The 15,480-nt window shown below is 46.5% G+C and overlaps 1 protein-coding gene across 2 annotated transcripts in view; it reads right to left on the bottom strand.

Moving 5' to 3' along the window:
- The window catches only part of LOC135825830 (uncharacterized), a 161,500-nt gene that overhangs the window by 115,448 nt on the left and 30,572 nt on the right, over nt 1-15,480 (bottom strand). For both annotated transcript variants that reach the window (XM_065338461.1, XM_065338459.1), the window contains exons 5-6: nt 9,595-9,696; nt 6,648-6,749 (exon numbers count right to left, since the gene is read on the bottom strand). In XM_065338461.1, the coding sequence (XP_065194533.1) occupies nt 6,648-6,749; nt 9,595-9,696 (204 nt within the window). The remainder of the gene's footprint in view (nt 1-6,647; nt 6,750-9,594; nt 9,697-15,480) is intronic.

Raw genomic sequence — 15,480 nt, forward strand, 5'->3', positions numbered from 1 at the left:
GGCCATTAATGAGGACCCATGGTTGTTGTTGTTGTTGTGTTTTTGCTGACTGGGTTGCGTGTTTCTGCCAATTTTTGCTTCTCAGTGTGTCATTCTTGTCAGGCCCGTCCGCGTTCTGGGTCGAGGTGGACGCTGTGACACAACCGTCCCTGAAACCTCTGGCGGACATGCTAAGGACAGTGATTTGGAAGGATGTTGCTAGCTCCACTGCGTCTGCGTACCAGCGCGCGTTACACCGATGGGAAAAGTGGGCCGTACCGTGTCAAGTTACGTCACTCCCAGCGGCACCCACCAGCGTGTGCTTATACATGGTGAAGTTATTGTAGTCAGAGTGTACCATGGGGACAATAAAACAATTTGTGGCGGCATTGCTCTGGGTGCATTGTAAGGCAGATTGCCAGGATCCCACCCAACATAGCGTGGTGAGACAATTGCTCACTGCTGCAAGACGTATTTGTGCCCGACCAATCAATCGCCGCTCACCTTTGAGGTCGGTGGTGTTCAACAAGGTCGTCGCCACACTGGCTATCCCTACCGCCCCGTTGCAGGACTGGCAAACCGCAGCGTTGTTTGTCCTCGGCTTCACTGCTCTGCTTCGCTGGCACGATTTACAACGCCTCACGCCTCAGGATATCTCCATTTGTGGCACGCACATGTCCCTCCACCTGCGACAACGCAAGAACGACCAGTTGCGCCAGGGCGATGTGGTCATGGTGAGTCGACTGGAGCAGCAGGCTACTAAACCATGTCCTGTGTCGGTCATAGAGGGTTTCTTGGAGAGACCACGGCATGTACCCACTCAACCTCTCTTTGGCAAGGTCTCCGCAGCAACCCACCAGTCATGTCTGCGGGGAAAGATGACATACGCCCGGGCGCGCGAATTGATTCACACAGCTCTCGCCCGCGTAGGTGAAGACCCCACAGGGTATGGCACGCACAGTCTCCGCTCTGGGGGAGCAACGGCAGCGGCCAATGCTGGCGTGCCAGAGCGCCTTCTTCAGCGGCAAGGGGGGTTGGAAGTCATCCACATGTAAGAACATGTATGTGGAGGATTCCCTCAAGGACATGCTGTCGGTGTCTCGCGCTATACTGCACAAGTGACTATCGGGTCGGCTATCCTTTCCGTCGTGAGTGAACAAACACCACACTACTACTGTGATCTGTATCTTTCTGTTGTGTGTGGGTGTGTCTGCGGTGTACGCAGAGGCCAGCTAGCTGGCAAAGAGTGTTATTTTTCGTTGGCTGAGCGTAGCGAATGAAACGAAAAATGTATTTTTTGCCAGCATTTTCACCATAGTTACGGCACCAGGATTGCGTCAGCTGGTTTTTTGTCAGTGTTCTCAAACTTTTCTCTTCATCGTGGTCTTTCTCTTTTCGTTGTAGTTTCCCACCCGCCCTCCCGTTTATTCTCATTTCGGGATAGGTCCTGCAGGCTACGTTTGGCTCGTTTATCTTACGGGGTTATTCTAACGCTCTTCCATCTTCCACCGTGAGTGAACAAAGACCACACTACTGTGAACAAAAACCACACTACTACTGTGATCTGTATCTTTCTGTTATGTGTGGGTGTGTCTGCGGTGTACGCAGAGGCCAGCTGGCTGGCAAAAAACGCTGTGTCTTCGTGGTGTTGAGCACCGTCAGCACACTGGGTACATCCTCCGGTGACTTATGTACGTAACATTATCGGATCCTACTACTACGTAGTACAGTCATGTGCATGACATCTTTTACACGTTTTTTTATTTTTTTATTTTTTTATTTTTTATTTTTTTTAGAATCGCATAATCGAAATAGACAGCATAATCGAAATCGCTTCGTTGTAAAGCGGGATTCACAGAAGCTTTTTTTGCGATGCGATGGGCGATGAGACGCGATCTGCGACGAAGGCGTGTGATGCGAACTCGCGAAATACCATTCACAGAGGAAGTCTGAGATGCGACGATACCTTGCTGATTTGTCGCGAAGTTCAATGCAGGTGGCTACGTACCATGGTATTCGCGCGGTTTGGTACAACTTGTACAAATTTACGGGCAACTCTTGAACCTTTGTACAACTTTGCTGTAGAAAACGTCAAAATCGTACACCAAATCGTTTGTCGCAGCGCAAAAGTTGAGCCGAGTTCAACTTTTGCGATGGCCCAGTTGCGGCAATTGCGTGGGCTGCGAGATGACTGCGATTAGGGGATTTCCCGGTTTCGCGGCCGTCACATCGTGTGTCGCATCGCAAAAATGCTTCTGTGAATCCCGCTTTATGATCAATTAGACGGATAACCGATATAATCGTTTCAGCCCTAATATATATGTTGGACTCAGTAGAGCATCCAGCCCCTATATGATGTCCAACCCCTATAATAGAGATTCCATTGGTCCAAAATCCACTGTACAGAGTCCAAACTTGGAATCAACTGTGAGCTCAAAGTGTAGATGGACATCACTCCCTCTATAGAATCCAGCCAATTGGCTTCACCCCTATATAGAGTCCATTGGTCCAAAATCAACTGTATGGAGTCCAAACTTTGAAATCAACTATTAAGAGTCTTTATGTGGACAACACTCCCTGTATAAAGTCCAGCCATATAGGCATCCCCTATCCAGAGTTTGAAATTAGACATAGGATCTGCTGTAAGCAGTGAATATTAACCAGAAAACGGCCTCTCCCTTTAATCCTTTACATCATTCCCTTCTCAAGATAAAAAATAAGTATTGAGGCGCCACTGCATCCACTTCATTACATGAAAAACCCTACAAACACCATCCTCAAATCTAGTGGTCTCTTCGCAGACGCTGCAAATTATCTCAATCATGTATTGTTGCCAAATTATTGTGCACGCACACACACACACATGCACACACACACACAACGCCAAGAAAATACCGAGAAAAAAAAAAGAATCGAAAGAGAATAATGGGGAGACAAGGATTAATTATTTGTTTTCAAATTCTTGTGCGCGCGCGCACACACACACACAAACTTATGCAACGCCAAGAAAACATCAAGAAAAGAGTAGAGACACAATACACACGCAACTCCAACAGCCTTGCAAACGTCCACCCTTTTACACGTAAAGTCAAGAGGGATAACAAATAATTATACGAAACGAATGCATACGTGGGCGGATGCACGCACGTTTACATACATGTACATGTAGTAGTGTAAGAGAATAACATAGTGCAGTAGTCAGCATAATACTAGCACATGCTGAGAGTGCAATAGCAAGCTTCACCATTGCTCATGGCCATGCAAATGTTCAGCAGCACTCAGTTCCGCAAGCTTCTGAAGATCAGCACACCTGCAACAAATAGATAGCACAAGGATACGCTTATTACCGTAATGATGCTTGGGAGCACACAACTACCAAGTTCTCAACGAATGTGATGCTCAATGAAAATCCATCCACTCAAAGACCTGTGAACAGGTGACGGTGGGGACAATAATCTATTAGTAATACGAGGAATAAGATTGTTTGTGCACACTCAAGACGCACAGACACACCACCATACATGTAGTGTACACAGTGTTTCACTTCACTGCAACTAAATTGAAATGAGATGATTTAACCCTTTATGGGTCTCACATAAGCGTAAGGGTCGTATGTGACCCTTACAGTAAAATCGCATTTTCTGTGAGTTTTGTTGCTAGGAGACAACTAAAATGGTGCTCCACTCGTAGCTGAGGTCCCAGGCTTTCCAACGGTGTAAAAAACAACCATACTTACCATACAAATTTTTGCAGTATCGATCGACTGAAGTCTGGTGAAATTGGAAAAGACGACCATCCGCCATGCGCGCATTTCGAGAATGGGAGTGCATCTCTTGAAGCCGTGTCAGAAAAGCTTTCTGAGAACACTGACGGCACCAGTCTAGGCTGGATGTCCCTGGAGGATTTCCAGTGTAATGTCGTGAGAAAGAGAGCTCCGTTGAGTCCTCCTAACTCAAATAAATCGTCCCCGAATGAAGAAATCAAATTTACCAACCAGCGAGGAAGCACAGCAACAGCAACTCTTACAAGGACTTGTCAGGTGCGATCAGCTGATTCGCCTGGCCGTGAGAATCACGGCACGCGTGACATCGCGCCTGAGTACTCATCTGAGCGTGAGTGAATCTGACGCGAGCGGCGCTGAGGTGAACGAACCAAAATTGTGATATTGTGGAACTGTTGCTGCTGGTGCATCGCCGATGGCGAGGTATTGGAGTTCAAGGATGGAATTAGGAGCATATATTCTTCACCAAGACGTAGCGCTTACCTGATTGTTTATCATAGGACTTCAGCTCCATCACGAACTTGGTATGCACTTCGTGCTGTGATTTTTGTGCGTTTTTTGTTCGCAATTGTATTTTCTCTCAACTTGAAGGGCTACCACGGGTCATATCCTTGCCTGGACATAGTCATATTTGTGTTTTCTGGACGCGTCCAGGCATACAGATTTTGAAAATATATAGTTTACCCATACCTACAACTCACGGAACTTGAGTTATGGCTCGTTGTTTGTACGCGTGTTTGCATGACCACCCCTCACATACATTGAGTAAGACCCACAAAGGGTTAAACAATCTGTACAGCGTTGCAGTCAGTCAGTCCTCCCCAAAATGGAAATGCAAAGATTTGTTGTCACGAGGCAGTTTCACTGACACAATCATGTTTGTGACATACTACTACTACTACGGTACAATGGCACTGCGTTTGTGGATCCCATTGTATTTCACATCATACTAGAGCCTAGTAGTAGAGGAAGAGTGTCGTGGAGTTCACATAATTATCACAGGGATAAAAATACTTTTCTCATGAAATGAAATAATAATTGATGATAGCTAGACCATCGGATACGATTGATGCAAAGTCCTTGCAGTCCTTGAGGACTATTACGAAGTGGTTGATTACTTTTATGGCATTCATTCAAGCAACATCAAACAAAAACGCGATACGATCCTTGAAAAAGGAAAAAAATTCAAGCATAACGACAGAACAGCAGACCAATCGAAACGAGTAAAAGCTTCCTTACCTCAATCATCGTCCTGCCATGTAGTTGGACAGCCTTTTGACACGGTGGTACAGGCAGCTCTTGTCCAGTCAAACAGGGTATCCTTGTGGCGTCGAACGAAAGAGAGTGTCAGTGTATCTGACTCGTCAGATTGGACCTGTGCTGAACCTTTCTCATTCTCCGCTTTCTGCTTTCATCCCTCTCTCTGATGAGACCGTTCAAACGCCTTCCTGGCAGCAATGGCCAGCCAAACAGGGGATGCTTGTGGCGTCGAACGAAAGAGAGCGTCAGTGTACCTGACTCGTCAGATTTGAACTGTGCTGAACTTTTCTCGTTCCAATTTCTGCTTTCATCCCGCGCACGGATGAAACGTCTTCAGAGAACCACAAGACGCTTTCCAGATTTGATTTTGAATGTCTCCTTATCCTCCTTGGTTACCTCGAGACAGATCACTGTCAGCAACTGCACAGCAGAACTGGCAGTCATGGCTGAAGTGAAGAAAGGAATGCGCTGCCATGAGGCAAGCAAAACTGAAAAGGTGTTTTCTCTTTCGGGCACAACACACAGGACGGCGTGACTGGATAAACTGGACTCCTGGACCGTGAATAGGGGACTTGTAGAAAAAGTGTACTCCTTATAGGGGATTGCGCGGCAGGATGAAGCTGATCAAAACTGAGTGGACTCCTGGACTCTGTATAGTGGATTTTGGACCAATGGACTCTATATAGGGTGCTGGACATCATATAGTGCATGGACTCTATACTGAGTCCTACATATACATGTACACAAAAACATGCACATACACCCCCCCCCCCCCCCCCCCCCCAAACACACACACACACAAACACACACACATGTACACGCATACACACCGTGTACCATGTACTGTAAAACGGGTAACTATTGCGACGTAAAAATGTTTGCGAATTTTGCAAGAAGCCCCGAATCGCAAACTTTGAACAGTGCAAACTGCATGTAAAGTTCAGTGCAAGGACTGACTCGACTGTGTAGAACGACTGTAGAACAACTCGCAAACATTAATCAGCGCATGCCAGTCTCAATTTGTAAAACGCAAACATTTATTGTCCCAAACGTTACCCGTTTTGCAGCACACGACCCTCACAAGAGAAGCATGAAAATCTGCGAAATGTACTGGAGGTGCACCCACAGATTTTCACTTATAGCAACGACAGCGGACAAGATCTGAATGATACTGATCAAGACTAGCAATTAATAACTGCCGAATAAACACAACCTGTGAAGCCATGAGAATCGAACACCAATGCACACGTGGTCTACAAAACACGGAGTACATCAGCATAGAACGGCCAAGAGAGTTGACTACACTTGCTGTATGCACACACGCACGCACACACTCACGCACACCCCCCCCCCCCCCCCCCCCACACACACACACACAAACACACATACACCAAGAAATATATTTACATCACTTTAGTATGTAGGGAGGGCCATTGTATGGACCCAAGAGTGAATGGTGTGCCATGGTCTACTCTACTGGCAGATGGTGGAATCCGTAAGGTTAAGTTCTGTTGCTCTGGCCTGGCGCGAGTGACTAGATGCTACTTGTTGCGATCGAATATATTGCTCAAACCGTGTTTTGGAAAAATGCTTAAGGAGAATCAGGGATAGAGATTGCTCAACTTACATCGTTCTTTGCAGAGATCGTGTCGGGTTGGAGATCTAGTAGATACTTGACAACTTCCAGTTGTCCATTCCCGGCAGCGTAATGAACAGGAAGGAAACCGTCCTGTGTACAGGTAACACACATGACCAGACATTCCTATGCATTATCCATCAGAAAAGTACTTATATTGGGTAAAATGCAAAATCCACTACGAAGTGAGGCAGTTTCACGCATAACATTGTGATAAGTCAATTGAAAAACTGTTTACAAGCTAAAGCTGGAAAACCCCACTACATGCTTTAGTGCTGGGTACAAGATTGGTTAGTTTGCATTCTTTTCGAGCCAAAGTAATGTTGCAATATTCCTCTTGTGGGTGGAGGGGCATATGATGGGCGCATGTACACAATACTAAGAACTCTTTCGAATCATTTATGGACATCTTTGCCCACCCCAAACAAATTCCTTTTCACGGGTGTAGAGTTAATGATGATTGAGACCAATGGTTATGTGAACCGGATGCATAATGGAGGTGCTTTGTGCAGCTATCAGTGCCGGGCAGCAGAGTCACCAATATTCACAGGTACTTTTGCAGGAAATAATCGGTTTGGTACCTATTTCAGCCTGATACTCCCCAGCAATTGACATTATAGCTAGCACAGTGGTCCTCATTGGCAAGAAGAGTGCTGTAGGATAAACTGACTACAGCAAGGAGAGTCAATGACGGAGATTGCTTAAGAGAGCATGACTGAGAATACCAAAGTATGTGTGCAAGTGGATCTCTCCGATTTCGCTCAAAATTTGCAAGTAGGTTCCCTTTGGGGTGTGGATCGATTGTGCAAAGCCCTTGAAAAAGTTTCTGAAGGGAACCTTGAAATTTGCATACCCCTCAAAAATGGCCGAAATATCACATTATTTATGGGTCTAGAAACGAGTCACGCCACAGCGTATCCGAACAAGCTATGAACATAACTCCATCAAGCCACTCACCTTAGAAGAGTTCCAGGAGCAGTACCGCTTAGCCACGCCAGGATCCCAGAAGACGAGGTCCATCACCCCCTGAAGCCACAAATGATCATCTTGAAAATAGCCAATTTACAAGCGCTGGCAAAACAGCCAGCTACGTCCTCAATTGGCCAGAACTATACACCGGCAGATAGTAGAACACCTCTTCTAGCGCTGAGGACATGTCCCCCATCTTCCTTTTGGGGTTTTCTTGATATAAACTTTTTTGAATTTTTCCACTCCACCATGCTGAAATACGGCCAAAGTCATACCTGCGCAGGAAAGCTCGCCCCTCCGCGACATCTCCTCCCACAATTTCTACTCCAACACTACTCCCAAGGCCGCAGAACAAAGTGTATTGTTGACTCTGACAAGGAAAAGCAGCGGTGATCACTTGTCACTCCAAACGACAAGCTTCTCCTTGCGCCACCAATAATTTTTTGTGCGACTGTTGATGCAAAAGTGACTGAAGTCCTGAGCGCAGTTTTTGAATTTTACTACAAGAGGCACGGTGAAATCACGTGCCTTGTGACGCAAGAATGCCAAGTCGCGTGGATCACGGCTCACGAGATTTCAGAGTCACCTGGCTAATGTCCTTCGTAAAGTGCGCTTGTTACTCGCCTTGAACGCCCGTCGGTCTGGAAGTGATCACACTCGTGTTGTTACTGCGCACAAGAACACGCGGACCGTGTTGTAGGCCTACGAACCGGGACTTTCCCTGACCATGTAGGTCGAAGCCCAGTGAAATGATGATGAAATCACATTCTTTATGACGTAAGAAATCTGTCATTCAGTTCACGCGACAAGTGCGTGCAGCCAGTGCTGCTCGCGTGCCAGTGAACACAAAGCGACCCAGCTAGCAGCTTTCGTCGAGCATCGACATGAAAACAAGGGACTTTTACTGTTGGACTATGTTCGGGATTGCAGGAGGTAAGTGTGAAAGATGAATAACTCTGCATGCTGTATGAGGGGCATATTTCAACGGCTTGCTGCCATTGCAACACTCCTAGGACAGTTTCTGGGGGTTCTCAGCAGATCAAGCAGGAAATACAGCTCATCTTACCTCTGCCATCATGGTCTGTTCTGAGTAGCGTTCCAGACACGTTCACGATCGATGGGCGCGTGTCGTGATCCAGGAAGCGTCATTCTACGTCACAGAGCACGCGATCTCACCGTGCATCTTGCAATAAAATTTAAAAACTGCGCTCAGGACTTCAGTCACTTTTGCATCAACAGTCGCACAAAAAATTATTGGTGGCGCAAGGAGAAGCTTGTCGTTTGCAGTGACAAGTGATCACCGCTGCTTTTCCTTGTCAGAGTCAACAATACACTTTGTTCTGCGGCCTTGGGAGTAGTGTTAGAGTAGAAATTGCTGAGGAGACGTCGCGGAGGGGCGAGCTTTCCTGCGCAGGTATGACATTGGCCGTATTTCAGCATGGTCGAGTTGAAAAATTCAAAAAAGTTTATTTCAAGAAAACCCCAAAAGGAAGATGGGGGACATGTCCTCAGCGCTAGAAGAGGTGTTCTACTATCTGCCGGTGTATAGTTCTGGCCAATTGAGGACGTAGCTGGCTGTTTTGCCAGCGCTTGTAAATTGGCTATTTTCAAGACGATCATTTGTGGCGTCAGGGGGTGATGGACCTCGTGTTCTGGGATCCTGGCGTGGCTAAGCGGTACTGCTCCAGGAACTCTTCTAAAGTGAGGCAATGTTGTTTTGATGGAGTTTTGTTCATAGCTTGTTCGGATACGCTGTGGCGTGACTCGTTTCTAGACCCATAAATAATGTGATATTTCGGCCATTTTTGAGGGGTATGCAAATTTCAAGGTTCCCTTCAGAAACCTTTTCAAGGGCTTTGCGCAATCGATCCACACCCCAAAGGGAACCTACCTGCAAATTTTGAGCGAAATCGAAGAGATCCACTTGCACACATACTTTGGTATTCTCAGACATGCTCTCTTAACTTACCATGCCCTTCACAGAGATCGTATCGGGTTGGAGATCCAGTAGATACTTGACGACTTCCACATGTCCTTTCCAGGCAGTGTCATGAACAGGAAGGTCACCGTTCTGTGTACAGGTAACACACATGACCAGACATTCCTTCACGTTATCCATCAGAAAAGTACTTATACTGGGTATAATGCACAATCCACTATGAAGTGAGGCAGTCTCATATACAACATAGTGATAAGTCAATTGTTTACAAGCTAGTGCTGGAAAAACCCAATACATGCTTTAGCGCTGGGGATGAGATTGGTTAGTTTGCATTCTTTTTGAGCCAAAGTAATGTTGCAATATTCCTCTTGTGGGTTGAGGGGCATATGATGGGCGCAAGTATACAATACTAAGAACTCTTTTGAATCATTTTATGGACATCTCTGCACACTCCAAAACATACCTGTTGACAGGTGTTGAATTGATGATGAGTGTGTCCATGAGGTTACATCAGAAATGATTGAGACCAATGTTTATGTGAACCGAATGCATAATGGAGGTGCTTTGTGCAGCTATCAGTGCCGGCCAGCAAAGTCACCAATAGTCACAGGTACCTTTGGAGTAAATCAATCGGTGGGGTTGCTGTTTCGGCCTGATACTCCCCAGCAATTGACATAATGAGGACTACTGTGCTAGCTATATTATAGCTAGTACAGTTGTCCTCATTGGCAAGAAGAGTGCCGTAGGAGTAACTGACTACAGCAAGGAGAGTCAATGATGGAGATTGCCCTTCACAGAGATCGTGTCGGGTTGGAGATCTAGTAGATACTTGACGACTTCCAGATGTCCTTTACAGGCAGCGTAATGAACAGGAAGGTCGACGGCCCGTGTACAGGTAACACACATGACGAGACACTCCTATGCGTTATCCATCAGAAAAGTATCTATATTGGATATAAATGTGTTAGGTACCTCCTCCCGCACAACCTTTTCCAAGCTGGTCTGCATGTACCCCATACTACGTCGTATTCACCTTTTTTCTCCTTTTGTCACCTTTTCTTCTGTTGGCCTGGGTAGCTACTTGTGCGCGGCCGCCCATATTTGTCATAGCCACCCAGGCCCTTTATCTTCTCGTTCACAGTTGATCTTTAGGTCTTGTCTCTCTCTGCCGGCTATCTCAGTCGGTAGAGCATGATATCCCATGCACAGTAGTCCTCAACTGCCATTCGTCTTGTCCTCAGGAATCCTCGTCTCATCTATATCAACCTCGTCTCGTCCATGTCAACCTCGTCTCTTCAATGTCAATCTCGTCTCGTCCAAGTCCTGCAGGTCAGCTATTTTCTTTATTTCTCATATTACGCACAGTGTATTTTAGTGCTGATGTTATCCCCTCAAGCTTCGTGGTTGCGGCACTGCCTTAGTCTACGGTACAATCACCTTACAATCACCCTAGATAACTAGCGAATAGCATCATTATGGTTTATCGTCTGATGAGTGTTTTTTGAAACACGAAACTCGGAGTCACGAGAAGGATTTTGGTCACTGTTGTTCTTCCCTGTGTGGTAAGCTCTGCCCCTTTTTGAGGTATTGACCACTGTTTGCAGCAAACAATACAGACACTTTGTTCTTTGTAAAAAGGCGATGTGGAAACAATAATCTTAATAATGCAATGAATATAACTAAATGCGCACTCATATCACAACCATGGGGACGAATAATGTATTCCAGAACGTTTTCTTGTCACAATTATCAATGGAATTCGTGACTAAAGAGAATGGTGAAACAAGCATAGTAAGAAAAATAGCACAAACCTAGGAACAATTTGCACAGTTAATAAACTATAGGTGAGGTGAGAAATGATAGGAAATTCAGCAAGTGCAGTGTGACAATGGACATGCATGTGCAAGTGTGTGTGAGTGCGAATTTACTGGAATAGTACGCCGGACGCATACAACCGCAACTCACCAAAGCTGAGAAGGAGCAAACGGCTGGCGGCAGCTCGGTTTGCAGAGGTTACTGGAAAGATGCATCGAAACTCTCCGGATATGGATGATGCCAGCGGAAGAGTTGACGACTGCCAGGTGTTTGGCAATGGCAAGGGAAGACCGGTCAGGAAGAGAACGCGACGGCAGCTGGAGGAGGAGTGTGGAAGCGATGTGTGCAGTGACGATGAGGAACACGGTGGTCAGTTGCTGGGAGAGCCGACGACAGGTGAAGGTGGCAGCGATGATGAAGAGGACGATGACGATGATGACGATGATGGTGCAGATGGTGTGAAGGACGGTGGCGGTCAGAAACCAAGTGAAGGTGGAAGCGGTGAGAAGAAGAAGAATACTTCGGCAATTAAATTGCATTTGTTGTCTAACCCCGTGTGTCGTGAAAGTTATGATGATTCTTGGTTCAGTGTTGTTCGTTCTGCAAGTAGTTTCAAGCAGTTGAAAGTTCTAGAAGCAGTCTACATTCGCATCCGTGATCCAAATCTTTGTAAACAAAAAGAAAATGTCACCGCACTTACGCTATTCCAGTAAATTCGCACTCACACACACTTGCACATGCATGTCTATTGTCACACTGCACTTGCTGAATTTCCTATCATTTCTCACCTCACCTATAGTTTATTACCTGTGCAAATTGTTCCTAGGTTTGTGCTATATTTCTTACTATGCTTGTATCCTCGCTGTTTCACTCCAAGTGTATAAGTCCTATTGTAGTTTCATCATTCTCTTTAGTCACAAATTCCATTGATAATTGTGACAAGAAAACGTTCTGGAATACTTTGTTCTTTATTTATTTATTTCTTGCGCAGGGGAGGTGTGTTAGGTACCTCCTCAAGTACAACCTTTTCCAAGCTGGCCTGCATGCACCCCATACTACGTCGTATTCACCTTTTTTCTCCTTTTGCCACTTTTTTGTTCTGTTGGCCTGGGTAGCTACTTGCGCGCCCATATTTGCCATACCTACCCAGGCCCTTTATCTTCACACTTGATCTCTAGCTCTTGTCTCTCTCTGCCACAATGTAGTCGTTTCGTTCGTCTTGGTCTCTGTCACTTCGTCTCCCTAATACATGTTGTCCCATCTAACTATTCCCGTTGTCCATTGTTGTCTCTGGATAATATGCCGTCGTCCTTTTCGTACTCCACAAATGTAGTGCCCAACTCACTATGATGTGGGGTTAATGCAGTTAACCCTTGTTAGCACTCATCACAGACTCCTACTGCTCATTTCCTCATGTTAAGTATACATAGGCATGTCCTTTTTTACCTTTGGCACGTGCAAACATATGCAACGTATGCACTGCCGTACACGTCTGCAGGTGCACACTGCACTCACCGGGCAACCCGATACGCCTGCTACATGCAGCACGCAGTTACCATATGGCCCAATATCTGAGAAAATCGACCTTCGGGGCTGTTTTGGTGAAATTGATTTTTTTATTGCAAATTGATGTCTAGCCGTTGTAGAGTATTGTGACTTCGTTTCACGGCCATCTGACCAATATTGACCATGTAGAAATGCATTCTACAGTCAAGAGTCATGTTAACCCTTTGTGAGTCCACTGGTTTCGGAGAAAATGACCAAATTTTCCATTCCGACAATAATCCCCTGTAACTCCACAGTTTTTGAGAATATGTAATTAGAAGTTGTGTTTTTCTGAATGGAATCGTTCGGCTGAATCCAAAAAACTATGTTAGAATGTTGCCATGGTTACCAATGTTGCCATATTAGGCACATATTGTCATAATCAAGTGTATAGCCGCGTTATTTACAGAGCGCACCATAGGAAGGAAATGAAACCATACTTTTATGTACAAATATACAGTAGACAAGATAGAAACTCACAGCACTGAGATAAGATATCCTTCACGGGAAGTGGCGTGCATGGTAAGCGGCGTAGCAGTCGTGGTCGCTCGTGATGTGGAGGTGAACATCGCACGTAGTGCAGTAGGTTACACACTGGTGCTGCTTGTTACCCACTTCTGTGCAGTTTCTGCAGTTCTTCCTTTTCCTCACTCCAGGTATGTGAAGCTGAGCAACAGGAACCTGGACATCCTGCGGAACAGGCACTGGGCGATACGAGCGCTTCGGTGGCGGTGCATGCTCATCAATCGATGACAGCTGCCGGATGAGGTTACAGCGGAAATCCGAGTGCTGCAAGTTGCATCGTCGACTTATCACCCCTGGATGCTGGCTCTGCCACAAGTGAAAGAGGCGGTATGCATTGACAGCGCACACGTCGACCATATCCAAGAAGAGACTCTTCCAGTATTTCTTCGTTTTGCGAAGCACACGGTGCGTTTCGATCAGCTGATCGAACGTGTCGACTCCACCCATGCTGCTGTTGTAGTCTCTGATGCACATTGGCCTCTGCACTTCCATTTGCTGGTGTGCACCATCAATCTTGACATTTATTGTTACTGTGTCATGCTCATGGCCCTGATGTATGTTGCTGTACATTGACACACACCGCTTGTCCTTCCATTGCTGGTACAGGTGATCTCCGTTGCGAACATAGCGTGTTGCACCTCGCTCTGCATGTTTCTCGAACTGTTTCATGTCGGTCCGCAATACGGCTGGAAATCCAGTGCGGTTCGCGCGGACGGTGCCAACCAACGATATTTGCTTGGTACGAAGAGATGTGGCCAGGGTTTCGGAAGTGTAAAAATTGTCCGTGTAGATCACACTTCCGGCGCGCACGTCACTGACCAGCCGCATCACCACAGCATGAGTCAGGCCATTTTCACCTCCAGGTTGCTGGCCTGTGTAAACTTCAAAGTTTACAACAATGGAGCTTTGGGCGTCGCAGGCAGCGAAGACCTTGAAGCCCCATTTGACAGGCTTTTTGGGCATATACTGCGTAAAAGGAGCGCGTCCCTTGCACTTGACCATGCGCTCGTCAACACTAACGCACTTGCCAGGGATGAACAAACGCTTGCAGGCCGCCTGCAGATGGTCGTGAAGGTATCGCACCTTACGAAGTCGATCATTTATATCCTCTGCCCTGAAGTCCACAATCTTGATGAAGCACATCAGCGCTAAGTACCTCCGGTAGGTTCGAATCATGCAGCGTGCATAGTTTCCGTTGTACAACGACGTAACGCGCCAGTAGTCCCTCGTCGCAGGCAGAGGATGAAATCCCTGGAAGAAGAGAAATGCAAGGAGGCCGTAAAACTCATTACGGTTGGTCTCCTTCCACACACCATCCGTCTGGTACGTCTTTTTTTCAGCGATATGCTCGTGCGCATACAAATTTGTAAACTTGACAATTGAATCCACAACTTCGTCCGGGAAATATAGTTTGAAGAAATCAAGTTCACATGTTGGAGCGAAATTATCAGGTAGGTTCAAACCAGTGCCAGTTATGTTGAACTCAGGTGTATTGGTTTGCAGCTGGTCAACATCATCATAGCCACTACAATTTTCGTACTGTATACCACGTCCTCGTCCTTGCCCTCTTGCAGCTCCGCGTCCTCGCCCTCTTGCAGCTCCACGTCCTCGCCCTGTCGCAACTCAATGTCCTCGCCCTGTCGCAGCTCCACGTCCTCGCCCTCTTCCACGCGCGGGGACACCTACTGCTTGGCCTCTGCCTCGTCCAGCGCCACGTCCACGAGCAGCGACGGGAACAGGAATAGCGATATCGTCAGCCGAATCGGATCCTATTTGCTCCAAGTCGGAAAAGAGATCGTCATTCAGGCGATCTTCCTCGTCAGACGAAATAAAATCGTTGTCCGAGTCGCCTACCTCGTCGCCTGAAGAGCAAGCGATATCCTCTACTGGGAGATCTGCTTGGTCCGCGTCTTGTATTAGGCGAAGCGCCTCGTCTGCATCCATTGCTGGATAAGTCCAAATTCTAATTTTGACATAATTGCAAAGGCTCTTTCAAAGCGTGCTATCAAAAAAATTTTAGTGGCGACCTAC

The sequence above is a fragment of the Sycon ciliatum genome, chromosome 10, assembly GCF_964019385.1.
Source record: "Sycon ciliatum chromosome 10, ocSycCili1.1, whole genome shotgun sequence".
Taxonomy (NCBI): domain Eukaryota; kingdom Metazoa; phylum Porifera; class Calcarea; order Leucosolenida; family Sycettidae; genus Sycon; species Sycon ciliatum.